The 24,532-nt window shown below is 40.7% G+C and overlaps 1 protein-coding gene across 1 annotated transcript in view; it reads left to right on the top strand.

Annotated features, from left to right (window-relative positions):
- pepd (peptidase D) overlaps nt 1–24,532 on the top strand; it is a 71,179-nt gene that overhangs the window by 18,925 nt on the left and 27,722 nt on the right. Inside the window, exons 6-9 of the mRNA XM_052097881.1 lie at nt 2,131–2,192; nt 3,504–3,548; nt 10,182–10,257; nt 16,047–16,093. Of these exons, the coding sequence (XP_051953841.1) occupies nt 2,131–2,192; nt 3,504–3,548; nt 10,182–10,257; nt 16,047–16,093 (230 nt within the window). The remainder of the gene's footprint in view (nt 1–2,130; nt 2,193–3,503; nt 3,549–10,181; nt 10,258–16,046; nt 16,094–24,532) is intronic.

Raw genomic sequence — 24,532 nt, 5'->3', positions numbered from 1 at the left:
AGTGCAACAGTTTCACTGTCCTTACGCTTGCTCACCTGGCGTGCACAAATGATTAATACATTAAATTAGGACCAACATAGGAACATTTATTAAATAAACCTTAGTAAATTGAGTTTGGCAAACCTAATGAACTTGAGTTAAATCTACTATAGTACATTAATTTGACCTAATCCAACTAAATTATGTGTGCTCGCTAAAACTGAATAATTCATCTGAATAGAAGACATTAAATTACTTATAAAAACTTTCTACAATTCAATTAGGTAAGGGTAATGACTTATCTGTTTATTAAATATGTTCTGCCATACTCTTGTAAATAAATATTTAGGAATTTGAAAAAGGAATATTGCTAATGAAATTGCTAATGAAATTTGCAATTATGCGACATTGACCATGTTAACTCCTTTGTACAAAAAGCAAGATTTCCTTGTTTTCATTGAAGCACACAAGATACTCTTTGGAACATTTTTGGAACAGAGTGTAAAAATGATATATATATATATATATATATATACACACACTCACCTAAAGGATTATTAGGAACACCTGTTCAATTTCTCATTAATGCAATTATCTAATCAACCAATCACATGGCAGTTGCTTCAATGCATTTAGGGGTGTGGTCCTGGTCAAGACAATCTCCTGAACTCCAAACTGAATGTCAGAATGGGAAAGAAAGGTGATTTAAGCAATTTTGACCGTGGCATGGTTGTTGGTGCCAGACAGGCCGGTCTGAGTATTTCACAATCTGCTCAGTTACTGGTATTTTCACGCACAACCATTTCTAGGGTTTACAAAGAATGGTGTGAAAAGGGAAAAACATCCAGTATGCGGCAGTCCTGTGGGCGAAAATGCCTTGTTGATGCACTCGTTACAACCGAGGTATGCAGCAAAGCATTTGTGAAGCCACAACACGCACAACCTTGAGGCGGATGGGCTACAACAGCAGAAGACCCCACCGGGTACTACTCATCTCCACTACAAATAGGAAAAAGAGGCTACAATTTGCAAGAGCTCACCAAAATTGGACAGTTGAAGACTGGAAAAATGTTGCCTGGATTTCTGTTGAGACATTCAGATGGTAGAGTCAGAATTTGGCGTAAACAGAATGAGAACATGGATCCGTCATGCCTTGTTACCACTGTGCAGGCTGCTGGTGGTGGTGTAATGGTGTGGGGGATGTTTTCTTGGCACACTTTAGGCCCCTTAGTGCCAATTGGGCATCGTTTAAATGCCACAGCCTACCTGAGCATTGTTTCTGACCATGTCCATCCCTTTATGGCCACCATGTACCCATCCTCTGATGGCTACTTCCAGCAGGATAATGCACCATGTCACAAAGCTCGAATCATTTCAAATTAGTTTCTTGAACATGACAATGAGTTCACTGTACTAAAATGGCCCCCAAAGTCACCAGATCTCAACCCAATAGAGCATCTTTGGGATGTGGTGGAACTGGAGCTTTGTGCCCTGGATGTGCATCCCACAAATCTCCATCAACTGCAAGATGCTATCCTATCAATATGGGCCAACATTTCTAAAGAATGCTTTCAGCACCTTGTTGAATCAATGCCACGTAGAATTAAGGCAGTTCTGAAGGCGAAAGGGGGTCAAACACAGTATTAGTATGGTGTTCCTAATAATCCTTTAGGTGAGTGTGTGTGTGTGTGTGTATGTATATATATATATATATATTACACACACACACAGTATATTTAATTAAAAAATGTATTAGACTTTTTCAATTAAACGTTTTACTAAAATTGTTATGCTGATAAAATTTTTATATGGAAGCATTTTGGACCTCACTGAATATTAGACGCAGTTAGATGTCCTGCAGTTAAAGTCATATTATCGATTTGGTTTATTAATATAATTGTCATGGACAAATTGTAACAATTTGCTGTGAAATGGTTTTAAATATGGCCCATGGGCCAACTCAAACCTTCAGTTTATAGCATTGATCAAGAACGCTTTCGTCCTCTCCGTTGCAAGTTAATAGCCATTAACTTCATTTTGATATTCAGACGAACAGACTGCAAGTGACAGTGTGACTTGAGTGCTGTTATAGATTTGGATAATGAGAAGATTTAAAGTGGGTTTAGTATCTCTTTCTCTCTGTCTTTCTAGCGGGGAGTGAACACAGATAGTGGCAGCACCTGTCGTGAGGCGTCCTTTGAAGGAATCAGCCAGTGAGTATCATCCATTATTCAGTGTTCCTTTCTAAAACTCATTCCTGAGAATGTAGCAGACCAATCCTCCATGTGCATGGCTTAAATGATAGAGTCTTTAGGACTGCAGCCTAAAAAAATAATTCTGATATTCTTGGTGAGAAATTATTCCCCAGAAATTGGTTATTTGAATTTCATTGTATTAATCTGTTAATGAGATGTTTATGGGACGATAAACAATAAAGATGTCTGCAATGATACAAAGGAGAAATGTTGTAAATATATACACTATATTACTAAAAGTATGTGGACACCTTCTAATTAATGCATTTGGATATTCCAGTAGTTTCTTTGTGAACCAAGCTTAATGCTACTTCATACAATCACATTTTTGCAAATTGTGTGATTCAAACATTGTGGCAACCGTTGGAGGGCGGTTCCTCTTCTGTTCTAGCATAATTTCTGTGCACATAGTGAGATCCAGTTAGATATAGTCCAGTGTGGGGGGGCCTGGGTAGCTCAGCGAGTAAAGATGCTGACTACCACCCCTGGAGTTTGTGAGTTTGAATCCCAAGGCGTGCTAAGTGACTCCAGCCAGGTCTCCTAAGCAACCAAATTGTCCTGGTTGCTAGGGAGGGTAGAGACACTTGGGGTAACCTCCTCGTGGTAGCTATAATGTGGTTCGCTCTCAGTGGGGTGCGTGGTGAGTGCTTGAATGCCGCAGTGGATGGCGTGAAGCCTCAACACATGCTATGTCTCCGTGGTAATGCGCTTAACAAGCCACGTGACATCAGGCAACTGAGATTCGTCTTCCGCCTCCTGGATTGAGGCGAGTCACTACTTCACCATGAGGACTTAGACTGCATTGGTAATTGGGCATTCAAAAAAACAAAAAAACAAACAGTGTGGTCCAGTGTGGAAGATCTTGTCAGGCCTGCTCAGAGCCCAGACCTGAACCCCACTGAACACCTTTGGGATGAATGGAACGCTGACTGTGAGCCTGGCCCCATCGGCCAACATCCATGCCTGACCTCACTGATGCTTGTGTCTAATTGAGAGCAAATCCATGCAGCTGTATTCCAACATTAAGTGGAACATTTTTCCAGAAGTGTTGCAGCTGTTATAGCTGCAAACTGAATTATTGATGCTATTGATTTTGAAATTAAATGTTCAACAAGCACATAGGGGTGTGGTGTCCAGGTGTCCACATACTTTGGACCATAAAGTGTTGTTTAAAACACGTGCAAAGTTGTGCAATGTAATCTTTCTATTACTGTTGGTTTCATACATTTTTGAAAAATGTTCATACCATTTTCTACAAAACATTTTCAGATTTCAGGTGAATAACTCCCTGCTGCACCCTGTGATCGTGGATTGGTAAGTTTCTTTTATATATCTTTAGTAAAAACAGCTGCAGATCTGTCATTAATAACAGATCAATGCTTCAGAAGCATTGCATTGAAACCTTTTAACGAATTGTGTTTCACAAATTTTAGATATTCCTTTGTACTGCCAAGACATGATAGAAGTCCTAATGGGGCTAAAGCATAATATACAGCTCATTGTCTTGTTATTGAAGTCCAATTAAACATTCAAAACAAGTTAGCAGTTATTCCAATTAGCAAACATTTGATATTTCGATCAAAGGTCAAATCGGCAGCAAATACTGCCATTTCATGTAGTTCTTCAGAAGTTTGATTTGTTTCATCTTTTTGTTTTGTTTATCATTACATCTTTTTATATTTCTTAATGTGTTTTAGAAGATGAGTTTCTTTAATCACAAAAGTGTTTGCAAGTCAGCAATGTCTTGATATTTCTCAAACATTCTGGTTGGGGTTTGTTCTAATTATTAAAAATAAAAAAAATGGCATTTTTTAATTCCAATGGTCTTCCTTGCGATTATCTGCATACTGAACTGTGATTGGTCATTACTTTCTTGAATTTTTTCTAACCATGAAGCTCCCTTGGCAGTGCAAGATGTTGTCGCGTTGTATTGATTTTCATACACTGGCATAAGGAAAGTGTCATGACAACAGCAAAGTGGCTATAATGACCTTAACTTAAACTTTAAGGTACTGTTCACAAAATGTACTGTGTTCTTGCATTAAAAAATAATAGAGGGAACGAAATGGATCAAAATGCATATCTACGAAAAAAATTACTTTTTAACCATTGTCTTAAAAATGTGGCGCTTATGCGCAAGATGCTGAAAGAACAATGAGATGCATAAAAACGGTCAAAGATTCCCGTCTATTGCATGTGTACATAGATTAAAAAAAACATCAACAGACTGACACAAGACTGCTGTGTGAATGGCCCCTTACACATTCTTTTGCTGCGTTGCAAGCAATGCTATTTCTATCAGGAAGTGTAAATCTTTTTTTTTTTGTTCTCATATTTGCAAATAATTAATGAAGTGTCATCAAGCATTTCAATGCTGAAACGGAGTCATTTTTTCATGTAATTTGAATCAATGAGAGTGGAAAAAAAGAATTGGCCAATAAATGATATTCAACAAAACACTCTTTACCACAAGAGTCATTTTCGGCAGAATTTAAATTGAAAGCGGAATTGGCTCAGAGCTCCTTTCTCTCATGACTACAGATCGACAGCATCCACCAAAAACAAACCACCATCTATCTTTCTCTGTCTGTCTCTCGCAGGCCTCCTGGGCAGCTCTATAAGGCCGAGCGTTCGCTGTAATGGTCTGCGTGCCTCTCTTGCTGTTGTGTGCATTAGGTTTCCTCCTCTATTACTCCCTGGAAAGAGGCTTCATTATGGTTTCACTTCACTCGCCTATAACTTATTAGCTCAAGATTTTCAGAGAGACTATGTCGATTGCTCCACCATGATGAAGCATTTTCAAGGCCTGCACACAAAACCGACACATTTCAATGTTGGAAAAAACCTATCAAACCCAGTCTTAAGTGTTTTGCTGGTTTAAACCTGTCTAGCTGGTATCCCAGCCTGGTGTTCATCTAGTTTAACTGGTCATCCATCTGGTCTCTCAGCCTGACTAGCTGACAAGTTCTCAAAACCCATCTATATCCAGAAAACCTGACTAGCCTGGCCAGTGGAAACCAGCTTGGTGGCCAGATAAGTCCAACAAACCATCTTAGGCTGGTTTAAGCTGTTTTTCAGCAGGGTTCCTGTATGGCAGACAGGTGCGTCATGCACCTATTTTTTTTTTTTAAGGTGCACCAAGGTCAGCCACCGAATCTCCGCTCCACCCTTCGTATAATTCACAGGAAACAATATCACTTTTTTAACTACTACATTTGCACACAATTTCAGGTGGTTTTACATGACATCTTTTGTGATCTTGCCACATCTTTTTTGCAAGCAGTTTCCATAGATGGCTAGAAAGGTGGTGCAAAAGGTGCCAGCACAAACTTAGTGATACCCACAACTGCTTCAGCTCAATAGAGAGTGAAAACATGTAGGCTATCCTATCCCTTAATAAGGGAATCATGTAAATATAGTATACATAATTTTTTTGTCAACAAAAGTTGGGTCATCCCAAGGCTTTTTAATAAATTAAATAATTTACTCAACTCACTTTTATATAGCAGCATTATTTAAAACAACAGAGTTGACCAAAGTGCTTCACAATTTAAAAAGAATATATTAAGAGCAAATTGACAGAAAGTACCAAGACACACAACAAGTTTATACGCTCTGATAAAAGGCTGGATATACTGAGTGCAATCAATAGCAGAGCAAATATCCACAAAAACTCAAGACACCTCCGACTCAAAAGAAGTGTAAAAAGTTATGTTTTCAGCTGAGACTTGAAAGACTCCACTGTCGGAGACAAACAAATTTATAGGGGAAGATTATCCCATAGCTTCGGCGCAATAACAGAGAATGCCCGATCACCCTTTGACTTTTACTTGGACCGAGGGATAACCAAGAGCATTTGATTTGCAGCTCTCAGTCGCCTAGAAGAAGTATAAAGGCTTAGGAGGTCTGCAGTGTAATGGATAGATTGTGTAGTGCTTTAAAAACAAGTAATACAATTTTTAATTCAATCCTGTACTATACAGGAAGCCAATGAAGAGACTATAACACACGAGTAATGTGCTCTTTTTTTGTATTTTTTTTTTAGTACCAGTCAATAACCTCGCTGCAACATTTTGCACTGTAGGCGGAATGAGTGCCACTGACAAATTCCTGCATACAGTGAGTTACAATAGTCTAATCTAGATGTTATAAAAGCATGAAGGACTATCTCTAAATTTCTAAAATTGAATAAAAGTTTTAGTTTATAAGTCATTCTCAACTGGTATAATTTGCCTTTTTTACAACAGAATTTGTCGATTCAATTATAAAGCCAAGATTTCTCACACTGTCTTTCACAGTTATTGCTAAGGGAACACGAGTACTAGCTATCTTTTCTGTATGTTTAGATGGATCAAATATAGCGATCTCTTTTAGCTGAAGAAAATTGTTGGATAGCCAACATTTAACATCTTCCAAACAGTCCATAAGGGACTTCATAGACTGATTGTTCGCAATTTTCAAAGAAAGATTTAACTGTGTGTCATCAACATACATGTGGTAAGAGACGGTATGATGGTGGTACATAGACCCCAAAGGACACATGCATAATGAAAACAGAATCGGCCCCAAGATTGAACCTAGTGGAAGACCATATTTTAGGGTAACTGAGGAAGATGAGTATTTACCAATATTCATAGTAAATGTCTTGTAGATAAGAACCAAACCATTGTAATGCTGTTCGTCAAATGCCAACATCACACTCTAGAGGGTTTAGGAGAATTAAGTGATCAACGGTGTCAAATGCGGCTTACATAATTAAAATTACAGACAGCCCAGTCAACAGCAACCAATAAATCATTTATAACTTTTAACAGAGTGAACTTTGTGTTGTAGCCAGCTCTAAATCCTGGTTGAAATGTATCTAGGATATTGTTTTCTAATACAAAAAGGTGAAATATGAGAAGACAACTTTCTGTAAAACTTTTGATAAAAATGGCAATTTAGAGATTTTGTTCAACACTGTAGGGTCAAGACCTGTTTTTTATTTATTTATGGATGTACCACTGCTTGCTTAATACAGGGTGGAACAATACCATTAATTAAGGAGCTGTTTACAATGGACTGAATATTGGGTCAGTGTTTCCCAACCTTTTTTCTGCCACGGCACACTCTTTACAACTAAAAACAATTCTACAGCACACCACCATCCCACATAGGCTAACCATCATCAATATTTTTCCTTTTAAAGAACTTGTCCATATTTTCTGTCCATCTTAGTAGCATGTTTACTTATAACGTTTGAAATTCGGCTATGCAAAAGCACAAAAAAAAAGTTACATACAGTGCTTGCGTTAGTCTGATTAAGCACCTTGTTTGTGGTACTGAACAAAACTTTGGGGCAGTGCGCATTTCTATTAATTAAATCTGAAAAATATTTTGATCTTATAGCCTTGACCTCATGCTGGTACTTACTGAGAGAGTCTCTTATCATTTCACAAGAAATCTGAAGTTTGTCTCTCTTCCACTTGTGCTCAGCCTGCACAAGGGCATGTGTCTCATTATTATACCATGGCTGAGGTTCAGAATTAGGACGCTTAAGTCTGAGTGGAGCAACATCATTCACAATGTCCAGGCATACAGAATTAAACAGGGCAGTGAGCTCCTCTGTGCCAAGAGAGGTCTTAGAGGCCTCAATAATAGTTGAAAGTGGGGATACTACATAAGACTCAGCAAAAAGATTGGCTTTATACTCATTTACAGGACAAAAATTATAATCAGCCAGTCGAATATTAGATGTAAGAGAAGAACATTTCACATAAAATAGACAATTGTCTTCTGTAAAAACATTATTAATTGATAAATCCATGGATAAAACCAGGTCAAGAGTGCATCCATGCTTATTTGTAGCATCACAAACTGACTGTATTAAATTAAAAGAATCAACAAGTTCAGAAAACTGCCTCACCAGTGGTTTAGAAGGACATCATACATGGATATTAAAGTCCCCAATAATCAGAAGATTATCAATGGTGGAAAAGATGGACGAGAGAAAATCTGAGAAGTCCTATATAAAGTCCTTGTCATATTTAGGTGGGCGGTAGATGAGAGCACATTATACAGTGTGTCAGCTCCAGCGTAACCAGCTGTAACTCAAAACTTGAATATTTCTCCACCGGGAGTAGGCTACATACTGTCTTTAAAAAGTGTAGCTACACCCCCACCCCATCCAATGGTTATATGGGTTGAAGACATTAACAGTTCAGAGAGAAGGCAAGTATCTGCAGGGTTGACCCATTTCTCAGTTAAAAACATTAAGTCCAGTTCATGTGATGCAATAAAATCATGGAGTATAAAAGTTTTGTTTCCTATTGATCTCACGTTTAGTAGTCTAGCCTTAACTGTGATCGAGTACAGGGACTGTGTTGGTGTTAATACTGAGAACTCCAGCTCCCTAAGATAGCACCAATCTGTCCGTCTGCTCCGACAGTGCGTTCTTTTTGGGAAACACCAAAATACTGTCATAGGCTGATCAGGGAGCATGGATAAAAGCCACATTTGCTGAAAGGAAGGGTAGTTTTGCCAGTCAGAATTTGCATTCCTCGCTTTCCTTGCCAAGCAGCCTCCACACTTGCCTTGTCTTTTATGGTGCTTCTTTTTATAATGGGAGCAACAATGCAAGCGACATAAATCTATCAGTATAGACGAGAGCAGCTTGGAATAGTTGGGCGTTGGCCACCAGCGTTTTGGCAACACACAGAGTTTATGGAGGCTTGAATGTCTATAAGAGTTTGGTGATCATACACCAACACAAACAATACAGTACGAGTCAACATGCACATTATTAACATAAAAACACAGACAACAGTCAGAACACATGGAGCGTGACGGCTTGCCATGTAACATAGTGGCATTGTTCTTCTGAATACATCTCAATGAACTAAAAAACAAATGTACTTCATTCAAAAAAAAACATTTAGCTTTGTGCATAAAGAATTTAGCCAGAATAATTATGCAATTTATAAAATTCTCCTTGTGTTTTTTCCCCCATGATAATCCCATACAGTAGCCTATACACTAAATGGGGAATAGGGAGCAATCGATCAGGCTGTTTTTATGGGAACTGTCAAAATAAAAGCTAAATGCTTTTCAAAGTGTGTCTTTTGTTTATTTCTTAAAGTGCAGTTTTCACCCTCCACGCCCATAGCAACAACACTTTAAAAGGCACACATAATCATGCAAGGCTAGGAGTTGCCAGTTGTGGCAGGGCGGAGGGCGGGGCCAGGTCATGATTCTACACACCCGGTCCCTTATCAGGCTGATCAAGCCTCTGAGAGGGATAAAGGCCGACTGCGGAGGATGGTGCAGGAGAGAGAGATCGTTTACGGACATGTCCGTCATGTGTATTTTGTCTTTTGTTTAAGTTTAGCATTATAATATTATTTACATTGCCAAGCCGGTTCTCGCCTCCTCCTTTCCATTGAACTGCGTTACACCAATATTGTACCATAAAGCTTTTAAGTGTATGTACACAGAAGAACGAAATTTGCATGCATATTAAAGATACTTTTTCCCAGCCGGAGAGGTTTACTTGTAATAAACAGACACAGCTGACCACAATAAAACAAACCAGCATCTCGGAAAATGCTTTTTGAAAAGTCTCTGGAATACTTTGGAATACTTTGGAAGACAAAATTTGTGCCACGCATACTGTGCGCAGAGCAATCAGCAACACGGTCAACCGAAGTGTACTTTGTTCTTAAGGCTAATGAGCTACATGTATGTACATTACTTTATTACTTAATGCTTTTTGAAGTTGTGCCTAGCAGCAACTGTGGTAAAGCCACTGCAACAGCCTCTTTGGCATATTGCTTTAATATAATATATCTTTATTACTTATTGCATTACCTCAAGGTGTTTGCCCTTGCCTTTGCTGTGTATCTTTGTGCACATTCTTGTGGTGATGTTTAACTGTTAATCATCTCTCTCTCTCTCTCTCTCTCTCTCTAGTCGTCTTCTAAAGACCGATATGGAGCTGGAAGTTCTGCGTTATACCAACCGTATTTCCAGCGATGCTCACAAAGAGGTAAAACGAAGAGGACACCTCCAAGTTCATTTCTGTCTGTTCATAGGTCACACATTTAATTTAGGAATAAGATATGCTGGGTGTAGCTGCTTAGCTCTGACATGAACTAACAGGAACCCGTGAGGTACAGGCTGCTCAGTGTGGGTTACATACTGTACGTTTGGCTCAGTGTTTTTGGGGAATGAGGGGGAAATTTAAAGGTGGTTCCAGAGGGAAAAAGCTCCTATAAGCTCTTCCAACAAAAAAGCACAGAACACACAGTCCTAATGTTAAGTTCACTGTCAGTAAACAACAGAACTGCTATAAACAGTGCAAGTAAGGCATATTAACTGCATTTAATTTTGAACTGCCTGCTTACTTTTTTTAACTATTTTATTCATTACCTAAAAATTAATGAAGGTACTTCCTTGTGTTTTGCAGTTTTGAGATAATTGTGTTGTTAGCTTAGCAACACACTAACTTCAATTTTGTATCAATCTGTAGATGCTGTTTGACCCTGCTTATGATGTTCCATCTCGATTAGGAACTGGCTAGGATAGAAGGTAGCTGGCTATGTAGACAGTGGACAGCTAACAATGTTTTGAAACAAAGTGTTCATGATCTAAGTGAAGAATTAAGTTTTCAACTCACTGTTCATAATGCCTAGCTTTTCTTAGACTGCTCCAGTAAAGGATGAAAAGTGATTCTTGAAATATGCTCTTTTAGGCAGAATTTAAACTCTGAAACTTTGGGAGACTCCAGATTGATAGTTCAGGTTTGTGGTGAAATAACTCCCTGATATGTGTTAATAAATGAAAATACTTTTGAAGGGTGTGTAAGCTCTGATAATACTATATTTAACATGGAAATTGCTGGCTTTAAAATTGATTATTAAATCAAAAATGATGTTGGGACATCATTTTCACATTTTCAAACCCCACACCTAAGAAACAGCTTAGCCTTAAAGGTATAGTTCACACAAATATGAAAATTCTCTTATTTTCTGTTCTAAAGCTGCTGTAATGTTTTCCGTAGTTCACAGATTTCAAAGCTTCGGTGGAAGGGAATATTTTCAGTGAATATTAACTTTCTGAAAATATTTGTCTGTTCCTCACAAAAAGCTATTTAGTTAGTTAGAACACTGTGCTTTTATGCAAAAATAAAATTACTTTTAGAATCTTTGATTATTTACTTATTTTTGGTAACTTTACAATAAGGTTGTATTTGTTTACTTTAGTAGGTACATTAGTTAACGTTAACTAACAGCAAACTACTTTTACAACACTTAATAATCTAGGTTAATTTCATTTTTTTTTAAAAAATGTTATTACAAGATAACATGTTAACATTAGTTAATGCATTATGAACTTACATGATCCAAGTTTGAACAATCATATTTTCATAAGTCAATATTAACTAAGATTAACAAATGCTGTAACAGTGTTTATTATTAGTTTATTATACCTGCATTAACTAATGTTAACAAATACAACTTTATTGTAAAGTTTTACCTTATTTTTTGTCCTTTTTGGAGTTTGGTAGACATGGGAAATTTGATATATGGGAAAAGGCCTGCTTGAACATTCTTCACTCTCATGTTGTGCTCCACAGAAAAAGAGAACAGCATTTTCAAGTTTGGTCATTTAGTTAATGATAGAATTTTAATTATTGGGAAACTATTCATTTAAAACTGTAAAAAAAAAAAAAAGACATTCTATTTCTATTCATTCTGCTCTGGTTAGGATCCAACCATGTGTAAGAAGGATATTATAAAAGCGCAATGAAATGGTTATTCTTGCGTTATGGAAAGGAAATGGCCCCAGAACCTCATCAGATAGAGAAATGACCCTGGCCAGCTTGGTCAATCTTCAGTTGAAGGTCTGGATGCATTTTGAGGCCTCGCCTTCTTTGAATTCTCTGGTTCCCAGCAGTAAAGGCTCCTGCACATATTACGTGATATAGGTCTTCATAAGTGCCAGTCCAAGCATGCATTGATAAAGACAAACATCTGATGGCTGTAATCTTGTGTCTTCCGTTATTACTGGATATTCCATTGAAAAGGGACATGAGTCACAGCCACAATGGAAACAAATTGATTTCTGAATGCCGAAATGAGGGACGGAGATATAGAAGAGTTCACAGCAGGGGCAGGAAACCATTGAGGGAAAATGCATAATTTTGCACCAGACTTCTGAGAGAAGGGAATGCAATTTCAAAATGACTAAAATAATCAATAGAGGAACCATTAAATGTGACGATTAAAGTGACAATTTCTGTGTCTCTGCTATTTCCAAAAAGAATAAAAAATAAATAAATAAATAACAATTTCCCTCATTTGCATTTTGTTAGACAAACAAAAAGTCCCACTCTAAACTATTGTGAGACAGTGTTGCTTTGTCGGTTTTTTGTTAACTTTTACTTTGCTCATCGAAAAAATTGCACACTTCACCTTTACGGAAGCAAATATATATATATATATATATATATATATATATATATATATGAATAAAGAAATGGAAGGCTGTTTTAGGACCAGTAAGGTTTTATTCCATGGTGACAGTATTTTCACGACAATTAAGGACGTTATCCTATAAATTCTTATTACTGTAAAATGTCCGGACGTTTAACTTTTTTAGTTATTCACAGTAGCTATATTTCCTTCCAGGTTGCGATTTATTTATTTTTTAATTTATGCAAAAAAAACTGAATATTGCTCAAACAGTATGCAAGTAAAACCGCATTTCCATCCCATGTCTTCAAAAGAACAAAATCGCCACCTCTGGAGAACTTGTAGCCACTGTGAGTTAATTAATAAAATACTCGTGATTTAGAACACGCAGACAAAACATTGTAAAGAACTGTTCCTAGAGCTGTGTGACGTGTTATCGCTCCCGAACATGAAACAATATGCTTTCATCAATCCTTATGACTTTGCCGTGTGAATCTATAATATAATTTTCAAGTGACAGTAAACCTGCTCTTTGGCACAGTTTAAGTTTGCATTCAACTTATTTGCTCTAAAAACTCTATGCAGGCTTTGATATTCTTGACATATTTTTTCAGGATGACCAGAGCAACGTTTCAGATGCAATGATTGGTCCGCTGGTTTGTCCAGTTATAAACAAGTTATTCAATCAGCATAAATTAAAGGCAATGCACCAAATACTACCATGATGCATAAATACTTCACAATGTAAATAATATATACTTTTTTTTTCTCGTATTGTGGTCATATAATTTAATGGTCCAAAAATAGGCTTCATTTTCCTTATTCAAAATATACATTTTAATTTATTTTGCTTTTGGAGTGAAACATGAATTGGACATGTTCTTGACCAGTTTTGTAAGATTCTCACCCTGTTGTATCTTGGCATGTTAGTGGTGCTTACAGCAGCAGATTTGCTGGTTTGAAATAAATGCTGATTTTGTCTTTGTGGTGAGGCGAAGGTCAGATTCACCCAAGTCAGAGATTAAGAGTTAAGCTTCAGTCAAGGACTTTTAGCGTTTAATTGAGTCTGACAGCAGCGGATGACAGTTACTTGCCCTTTAAACCTGCCTGATATGAATAATGGACTATGTTTAGATGTAGATGTGTTTTTCCGAGTGTTTATGGTGGTGTGAGGAGAAGCTAAAGTCTTCATATTGTACTTAAGTTTTCTAAGGCAAGCATAACTATTACTAATGCTTATACTGTGATTTGATAAAGCCCTAACTGTAAATATTAAAACTTCAGTGTGTAATTCATCCCACACCAAGTTTTTTGCAGTGTCATTTACAGAATTAATTTCATTGTACTTCCATTTGTAGCTCCAATTTAGTTTTTTTGTTCTGCTGAAAACAATTTATGCAGTTAATTACAGAGTGAGAGAGTGTTGAAAAGTTATTATGTCTGAGTTTATTCTGTGCATTCCTCATCCACGTCCTCTCACGGGACGTCATTAAAATCGAGTGTTCGACACCTGAACTACCCAGCACTGCGATACTGCACCACAAGTGGTCAGCAGGTCTCGATTTCTATCTCCTCTATTCTGTCTCTTTGTTTCTCTCTCTCTCTCAGTACTATAGGAGCAGTTCACCCCAAAATGAAAATTCTTTAAATTCTCTCACCATCATGTCGCTCCAAACCCCTATGACATTTTTTCTTCCATAGAACACAAAAGGAGATTTGACAGAATGAAAGGAGGTTTGGCAGAATGTCCATACTGCTCTTTTCAATACAATGAAAGGAGACTGATTGAGTGCCGTCAACCTCCAAGGACAAGTAGTCCATATGACTTGTGTGCTATATTCCAAGTGTTCTGAAGCCCTTTGATCACTTGAGACTGAGAGTGAGGGTGCTTTCACACTAGCACATTTGGTGTGCCCCCAGATTCGAATGACATCTTGAAACGGTGGTCTGGGGTACGGTTAATGGGAACTTGGTACAGTTCGTTGCTGATATGAATGCAATTGTTCCAAATCGCAGAAGTGAACCACTTGTGATGATGCACTGTGTAATTTGCGTATTTGCAGGCTTCTGATCGCAATTATTATGGTATAATGCATTCCTCATACATGCTTGTCTCCAAATAAATCCCCTTCAGAGAGCAGCTAACATTCTTCACATCTCTTGCAACGTGGGCTCGTGGCAGACAAATGCTAACATTCATCACATCATTGTGCATTCAGCGCATCTGTGGCAGACAAACACATGTGTCGTTCTATGCATGTTAAGTTTTGTTGGTAAATTCAAAGAGATAAATACTTCAATAACACAGTGAAGCTGATGTCTTCTTGAGTTGTTACCTAGTTACAGTTTTAAACATCTACCGCTTGTACTCGCATTGATGACACAATCGGACGCGGCTTAGACTCAAATAATATGACGTGAACGGAGACCAGTGGGGGCAGCAGAGGGGGGAGGAAACAAACTTGTGTTATGTCCAGGCATTCGAACCAAGTGTGAAAGCACCCTGAGAAACAGACCCAAATTTGAGTCATTCAAAGAAAATCTTTGAATCCGAAGCTCTCATGTCTCATTTGCACGTCTCTGTATTCAGACTTTGAATATTGTGCACAAGTCATTTGGACTACTTTTATGGTGCTTTGTCTTTTTAGGAGCTTGACAGCATTCGTCACTTATACTTTCATTCCATGGAAAAGTGTAGCTTGAACATTCTGTTAAACATCTCCTTTTGTATTCCACTGAAGAAAAAAGTTGTTTGTGTTTGGAACCATATGAGGGTGAACGAATATGAAAATTTTTATTACATAATCTCATAATCCCAAATGAGACTTTATATGGACTTTATTTGGACAACATTGTATTCTTAAAAGTATATCATTACCCATGTCACCTCAAATACTAACATTATCTGAAACGACATGATCTCTGCAATCTCCCGGAGATCTTTCAATGATGCTGTGCTGTGTAGCTCTCACACAGACACTCTCTCTCGATTAAAATAAAAGCCTCGTAACCTACAATCATCAAACAGCCCCTTTAATCTGCCCTCAGCACTCACTCATCCACATTTCTCTTTGCCGAACATGAAATTACTCTTATCAAATAGATGGAACAGACTGTAATTTGAAGGCAATTGCTGGTCAATTTCAGAGCCATTCCGCGACTCTGCGGTGTCTTTTCACTATGAATCCGACCATCAGTGAGAGTTCACTGAGATGTGGAAACATCTCGATAAACAAAGGAAACGGGGAAGCCCTTGGAATGGCGTCAGGAGCACTAGAGAGATTAAATGAATCTCTAATTGAATATTTTGAAAAGTGCTCTTATCTGATTTGACTGTTTGTGTATGTTTGTGTCCTTACAGGTGATGAAACGTGTGAAACCTGGATTGAAAGAGTATGAAATGGAGAGGTGAGTATCGATAGCTTTATTGATCGATTCTTTTTTTTTTTTTTTAGCCATCAGGGTTTTACATGCCCTGATTAAAACCTAGAGCAGAGCCCAACAAAATAATTCATACCCCCGGTCCATAAAAATGGTGCTGGTTCTTGTTGGGGGATCTGTGAACCTTGCTCAGTATCGATCTGTGTTTCCACTGACTTGAATCCCGCACAATGATGTAGCTGACTACATTACTACATAACCTGTCCACAAACAAGCATGACATCTTTGAGTATGAGCCTTTCTTCTTGTTCTGAGAACATGCACTGAAAAAATTAACTTTCACTGTTGTTAGGTTTACAGAATCCTTCGTTGTACAGTGAACATAATTTATGGAGTTGTTTAATGAAATAAAAAATGTTTACTTTAAAACATTTGAATATTTTAGTTTGGTTAACTGAAATTGGGCAAGGGATTTATGGTTTTCAGCATGCTTTGCTTGGGAATCGATAGGGAGATTAATTGTTAAAATTAAGTGTTATTTTGTTTGTTTTTGTTTACCATTATATTGAAGATGGGAGCTTGATCTTAGGAGATACATGAGATACATTACATTTATTGTAGGGCTGTCAATCGATAAAATTTATCAAATGAATTACATGTCCCGATTTAATTAATCCTGATTAATAGCATATACAAATAATTGCTGAGAAAGCCCCTCATATAACAATAATTAATGATGAAAGCAAATTAATTGCAAATGAAAGCAAATTAAAAAATGTCATGGGGGTTTGGAGCGACATGATGGTGAGAGAATTTAAAGAATTTTCATCAATATATAATGATGATATAATTATACATAGTTATCTTTTAAATATTAAAATTATATATATATATATATATATATATATATATATATATATATATATATATAATTCAGATAAAGTGCATTACATTCTTGTGGCAGAAGAGTTAATCATTGATAAGACAATACAAAAAGTGGCTTTAGAATACAATGTATTGTTTACTACCATATTATTGATCATAAGTCAATCATTGGCATACAGTTCATAGCAATCCATTTCACAAGTGAATTTGTAAATCAGTTGGAGATTTATTGTGAGGGCTTGTTTAAGGACCCGTCAATTTCAACAAGCATCAGACATGCTTGTGTAGTGTCTCGGATGCGTCGCATCATAAACAACATTTTTTGGTCACAGTGTCAAGTTAAATATAGTTTAATTCTTAGAACACATCTTGTGATACCTTAGATCGGATTTGCTCTTCATCAAGTGTTTTGAACGTAACGCATGTTTGTGTTCTTCTGTCTGCTGAAGTGTTATTTTGTTCACTGTATAAACTGCGCGTTGCCACACAGCTGAAATTTCAATAACTGCCCTCTGGTGTAAACCGGTAGTACTACAATCTTGCATTTCTCAGGAATCTTTCTTATTACAATCTGGTGGCATTGCGATTAATTGCGTAAATTTGTTTTACGCGTTATTTTTAATACAATTAATCACACTGAATTAATGCGTTAAATCGCTAGCCCTAATTTATTGCTCTCTCCATTGAGAGGTTGCTGTACTAACCATAGCATAGTCACCACTGCACTCTGTTTTGCCTCACACCAGCATGTATTTAGCATGCTAACATTCGCTGTCATTAGCTAGTTCCTAAAGAAATAAAAGCAATTCATTTGCGTTACTTTTACATGTCTGATTTTCTTGGGTTTGCCCAATTCAATTAGGTTCCCTATACACAGAGTATTTGAGTTAAGGTTGCTTAGGAATTATAAATTATAAAAACTAATTTCGAACATGTGGAACCACTGTCCATGACTGAACCAAGTTCAGCGTAAGAGTTATCTTTTTTGAGTATATTTGTACATATTTTCTTTGTACGTGTGATTGAATAAATTCATTTGTAAATGACAGGAGGTCATGAAACATTGTATAAATGATGCGCTCTAGCAATTTATGTCTGAACAAATTCACAAAAATGATAAAATGTTATTCTTAGTGAAGTCATCATATGGCCTTTTGATGTGCCACTTATGTTACTATGGTGGTTAACAGTACATTAAAGTGAAAGCAGCTATTTTTAGTTCCAGTAGGATAATATATTAACATTATATCATTAAATGATACTGTATATATGGCAGTCAACTATAAAATATATAGACACCAATATGGCATTCATAAATCCTGAAACATTGTATTTTTTACAGTGAATTTCTGGCAACCACAGCTGTCAGTTTTTACTGTAATTTTAACAGGATTTTTTTTCTATTCAGTATTTCTTTTTTTTTCTTTTTTACTTGGGAAAGACAATTTTTTTTGTCCAACCCTGAGCCACTTTTCTTCTGTGGAAAGGCACAAAACTGGGACAATTTAAAATGAAATATCAAAAGTTACAGTAGTTCCCTCTCGAGAGGTCTCTCCTATTGCGTAAGTAGCTTACGCTATGGGAAAACTCCGTTTCTCGAGAAATATTGAAGTCTTTATGTAAAACGCATTGCAGCTGCACAGCAGACAGCAATGAGCGTGGCAGCTCGGTCATTGGCTGTGCTGCGGCAACTTGCTCGAACCAATGACGGGGCGACTCTGAATTGGACTCTGACCAATGAGCGCGTTTCACGCCCGCGCGCTCAGAGCCCGCCAGGATTGGCGTGGCTAAGGCTATATATTAGGCGCCCCGTCATGAGAGTTCTTTAGATTTAATCTCCTTCAGCAAAGACCTTCTCTTCGCTGGATCCTCCGGATTATTGGAGTCTTTTCAGCCGCCGTCGACAAGCCTACAGCAGGACTGCTACGAGGACGCCGGCGCCTTCAGCCGCCTTCAAAGCCTTCTGCTACGCCATCCGGCGCGCATCACCTTGATATCCTTTTACTAAGCTACTTTGCAAGTGTTCGCCTCTGCGACGCTTTTTTGTCATTTAGTAAAAGAGCAAATTCGAGGCGTTGTTTCAAATGCCTTCGACCTGCGCCTCGTGCAGAGGCCCTCTTCCTGACGGGGACCGTCACATTTTCTGCGCTCACTGCCTGGGACCTGACCACGCAGAAGCTGCTCTCACTCGAGGCGGATGCCCCGAATGTGACTTCCTGGGCCTCACCGAGCTGCACGCTCGCTTTTCCGCCTTCGCCGCGAACGAGCCTGCTACCACCGTGCTGCCATCCCCTCTGTTCGAGCCGCTCAAGAAAAAGCGGCGCTCACAGAGGCCGCCAGAGCACGCGGACTTCAGTGACGTCACTCCGGGCCAGTCCCCGCATGCTTCACCACCACCCGAGGAATCCCTGCCGCCAGTTAAATTCATGCAGGCAGACCAGCACCCCTCCGGAGCGGTGGGTCTCGTCTCGTTCGGCGCTTCAGGGGACGACGGTGAAAAGGATGACAGCCTTTCCATTGACGCTGCATCCGACGACTGGCCGGGCTCGGCCTTCGACCCCGCGCCGTCGACATTAGCGGACACGAGCACGGGCACCAGCATGGACTCAGAGATCGTCCACATCCTGTCCAAAGCCGTGGAAGACCTCGGGCTCGACTGGTCTTCTCCGGAAGAACCCGCCCGCAGACGGCTGGACAAGTGGTTCCTGAAGGCATTACCCAGTCCCCTTACAGGCGGCTGGAAATGTCTGTACAGCAGTCAATGGGCCAGTCACAGAACTCGCTCACCTGCAATCAAACAACGTTTTAACGGCAACGCACAGAAATCACAAAAAGAGTCATTTTCTGCCTATGTCACTAAGGGGTCACGTGTCCACACTAAAGTGCGCATTCCCACATATCAATACTGTCCAAACAGTGCCAAATACTTCCCCAGCTCAAGCTGGACTCCCCATAAATGTGGATTGTGTGCCTATTGTCATTTATGCACCACTACACACAAGCACTGTTCCCACAGATATAAACACTTTCCCAGTAAAAGCGGGAAATACTATAAAGGTAGCACGCGTGCCTGCTGTCATGCATGCACCCCTACACACAAACACTGTATGCATGCCCAAAAACCCCCCGCCGCGAGCGGGAGGCTTTATGAAAATGGCGCGTGTGCCTACTACGGTATATGCACCCCCACCCATAAGCGCTGCCCATACAGTTTCAAACAGTTCTCTGGCTCATGCCGCGAGCATCACAGATGCGACGCGCGAGCCAAGAAACTCCCCGCTAAGAACGGGAAGCTTTATGAAAGTGGTGCGCGTGCTTATTACTATGTATGCACCCCGACCCGTAAACACTATCTATAAAGTTTCAAACATTTCTCCAGCTCATGCTGCGAGCATTACGGAGATAGCGCGCCTGTAATCTCACACGCACCCCTGCACTCGGCACTCAACAAAGCTGCTCAGTGCACTCCCGCGCCTCTGAGAGCTGTAAGCTCAGTGTTAGCACAAGGCAATTTGCCGGCAGGGCCCATACGTCACTGCGACACGCCCCCAGCCAGCATTCAGCCCATATCTGTGCGAGCAAAAGCCTGGGAAAAAATCCCCGACATGCCAAAATGGGTTTTGAACATAATAAAACATGGTTACTCGCTTCAATTCGCTCGCAGACCACCCCGCTTTTCAGCGGTGGTCGAGACGAAAGTGAGGAAAGATGTTTCACATGTTCTACGCACCGAGGTGCTCAAACTGATAGAGAAGGGCTTATAGAAACTGTTCCTCCCTCTATGAGCGAGGCGGTTTTTACAGGCGCTACTTTCTCGTCCCGAAAAGGACGGTGGTCTCCGCCCCATCCTAGATCTCAGACATCTGAACAAAGCTTTAATGATTCGCTCGTTCAGAATGTTAACAACCAAACATATCCTCGCGCAAGTTCGCCCGGGATTGGTTTCTATCAGTGGATTTGAAAGACGCTTACTTTCACATTCGATAGCGCCTCATCACAGGCCATTTCTGAGATTCGCTCGAGGGACAGTCATACCAGTACACAGTACTACCATTCGCCTATCATTGCCCCCCCCCCGTACATTCACGAAATGTATGGACGCAGCACTTTCCCCCCTGAGACAGCGGGGTGTGCGAATACTGAATTACCTCGACGATTGGCTAATCCTAGCACAATCAGAGAGTCAGTTAACGACGCACAGATCTTGGATTATCAGCCATCTAGAATGCCTGGGTATGAGAATCAATTTTGCAAAGAGCGTGCTATCCCCCAGCCAGAATATCTATTTTCTGGGAATAGTGCTAGACTCAGTGCAGATGACGGCACGCCTCTCATCAGAGCGCGCGCTCGCTATTCGGCGCCTTGCAACATCATTCAGAGCAGGCGCGCGCGCGCCCCCGTCAAACGATTTCAAAGGATGCTTGGTCTCATGGCCTCGGCATCAGCTGTACTCCAGCTAGTATTGTTGCACATGCGTCCTCTCCAACGCTGGCTCAAGAGCCGTGTCCCCACTCACGCGTGGCGCTCGGGCCACTTTTTAATCAGAGCGAATCACGGCTGTATAAAAGCCCTGACGCCCTGGAAGGCCGTCGACTGGTATCAAACCGGCGTGAGTCTGGGCGTGAACACACGGAGAAAAATGATCACGACAGATGCCTCCAAAATAGGATGGGGGCCCTTTACGAGGACAGGCCTGTCTCCGGTTTTTGGTCAAACCCGAAAAGCTCTACATATAAACTGTCTGGAAATGAAAGCGGTCGCCTTGGCTCTCAGAGCCCTGCTTCCGTACCTGAAAACGAACACGTCCTGGTCCGAACGGACAACATGACGGTAGTATCGTATATAAATCGCCAGGGTGGACTCAGGTCGAGCTCCCTGCACTCTATGGCCAGGGAGCTCATCTTATGGTCACAGCACAACCTGCGCTCACTGAGAGCAGTGCATGTGCCAGGCGTCCTGAACCAGGGAGCGGACATGCTGTCCAGAGACAAAGTTCTCCCAGGAGAATGGTCTTTCCACCCCCTGACGGTTCAGTGGTTATGGCAAGCCTTTGGCGAGGCAGAGGTCGACCTCTTCGCCTCCAGGGAAAATGCGCACTGCCCTCTTTTCTTCTCAAAGAGCACGGACGCGCTCGCCCAAGTCTGGCCGAGCCGCCCTTGTATGCTTTTCCCCGATCGCGATGCTACCTCAGGTCATCAGTCGGATCAGGGAGGTGAAATGTGCAGTGCTCCTGGTAGCCCCACTCTGGAAGAACCAGACGTGGTTTCCAGAACTTATGCAGATGATGCAATCTGCCCCATGGCCGATTCCGTTGAGGCTGGACCTCCTCAGGCAGGCCAACGGGATGATTCTTCATCCCCGCCCCGATCTGTGGGCCCTTCATGCATGGCCCCTCAACGGGTTCCAGAGAACCTCCCCAGCGGAGTGTTGAGAACCATCACTGAGGCACGAGCGCCCTCTACGAGGCGCTTATATGCCCAAAAGTGGAAAGTGTTCAGTGACTGGTGTGATACCAAGAGCTTGAACCCCAAATCGTGCGAGATACCAAGTGTACTCGCCTTTTGCAAGAGCTGCTGGAGGCGGGCCGCACACCCTCCACGCTCAAAGTCTATGTGGCTGCCATAGCAGCGTCACACAATCCTGATAAAGAACGCTCATTAGGGAAAAACGACCTAATCATTCGTTTCCTAAGAGGCGCTAGGAGGATGAACCCTCCGTACCGTTCTGGGACCAGGCCACGGTCCTGGACGCACTCAAGAGTGCCCCGTTCGAACCTCTCCAAACCGAATTTGGACCTAACGACTGCAGAGTTGTCCTTAGGCCAAAGCACGGGTATATTCCTAAAGTGCTCTCCACACCCTTCAGAGTACAGGTGATATCTCTGGCAGCGCTATCGTCTCCAGCAGACGAAAGCGACGCTAATTTACTCTGCCCGGTCAGGGCGCTCAGAGTATACTTGGAACTTTCTGCCTCATTCAGACAGACGGAACAATTATTCGTATGCTTTGGCGGCCGCACTAAAGGTCTCGCAGTTTCAAAGCAAAGAATATCGCGCTGGATAGTAGATGCTATAGCGCTGGCTTATGAAGCCAAGGGCCTTCAATGCTCCTTAGGCGTCAGAGCTCACTCTAAGAGGAGCATGGCCTCCTCGTGGGCGTGGTCGAGTGGGATACCCATTGAGGATATTTGTGCGGCGGCAGGCTGGGCCTCGCCTTCGACATTTATCAGGTTTTATAACCTACAAGTCCCCTCATTGCATTCCAACATTCTATCAGCCGGACTGTAGTATGGACTGGAGTACGTGTATGCTGAGCATTATATCCTCCCTTATAAGGTCCGTCTCTGACTGACTTAGAGTTTTTTATGCATATCAGTAAATAGAAAAATCAGTACATAAGATATTTGTGTTTTTACAATGAGCGTCCCACCATGGGCCACCTTGGGGCAAAGGCGCTCTGTATTATCCCATTATATAGCTCGCCGTTGGCCGGCTCGTTGAATAATCACTTTGCTTTAAGGCTCAGGCATCTGCCTCTGGCTTTATAGAGCGAAGTCAGCACGCACGGCGTTTTGCATGGTGTTCCCATAGCATAAGCTACTTACACAATAGGAGAGACCTCTCAAGAGGGAACGACTCGGTTACTAACGTAACCTCGGTTCCCTGAGAGGAGGGAACGAGTATTGCGTAAGCTGCCGTGCTTGTGCTTGGTCAGTCGCTTCAGTCGATTGAACGTAAAGAACTCTCATGACGGGGCACCTAATATATAGCCTTAGCCACGCCAATCTTGGCGGGCTCTGAGCTGTGGCGTGAAGCGCTCATTGGTCAGCTGCTCAGAGTCGCCCGTCATTGGTTCGAGCAAGTTGCCGCAGCACAGCCAATGACCGAGCTGCCTCGCTCATTGCTGTCTGCTGTGCAGCTGCAATGCGTTTTACATAAAGACTTCAATGTTTCTCGAGAAACGGAGTTTTCCCATAGCGTAAGCTTCTTATGCAATACTCGTTCCCTCTTCTCAGGGAACCGAGGTTACGTTAGTAACTGAGTCGTTTATTCGCTCTCTCTGTGGTTCTCCTATATTCTCTGTTCTTTTCTGTATAAGGTGTGATCAAGCTGTGTTACTGTGTTTTTGTCTCTGATAAGAACACCCAGCCCATGTCAAGATCCTTTCTTGCGTGTTCTCTCTTCCCCAAACAAAAGCTCTGATAAGCTGAAGCTTTTCAAGGGATTTCCCCTCTGTATCTCTTGGTCAACGAGTCTAAGATAAGACTGACTTCCTTGATTCGTTTTGTCCTCTAAGGAAACACTACAGTGGCATTCTAGAAGAAAGGTCTCGAAGCTGTACACGGAACAGCAGCTTTGCCCAGACCTTCAAATATTTTTTAGGATCTACTTCCTCTAATGATATGCACTCTGTTCTGAAAACTTTTGAGCTGCCTACATAGGCAGCATTTTAAGAGATCCAAAAGACTTTTCCTAAAGGTAGTCAACCTAATTATGTTGCCTCCAAGATGGCTTGTTTCAAGAAAAAAAAAGAAATCCAAGTTAGTAAACAAAGTGAGAGAAATGTTGATTACTAAATAGAA

Source organism: Xyrauchen texanus, chromosome 29 (genome assembly GCF_025860055.1).
Source record: "Xyrauchen texanus isolate HMW12.3.18 chromosome 29, RBS_HiC_50CHRs, whole genome shotgun sequence".
NCBI lineage: Eukaryota > Metazoa > Chordata > Actinopteri > Cypriniformes > Catostomidae > Xyrauchen > Xyrauchen texanus.
Note: the sequence above shows the minus strand (reverse complement) of the source record. Positions and strands in the feature narration are given on the sequence as shown.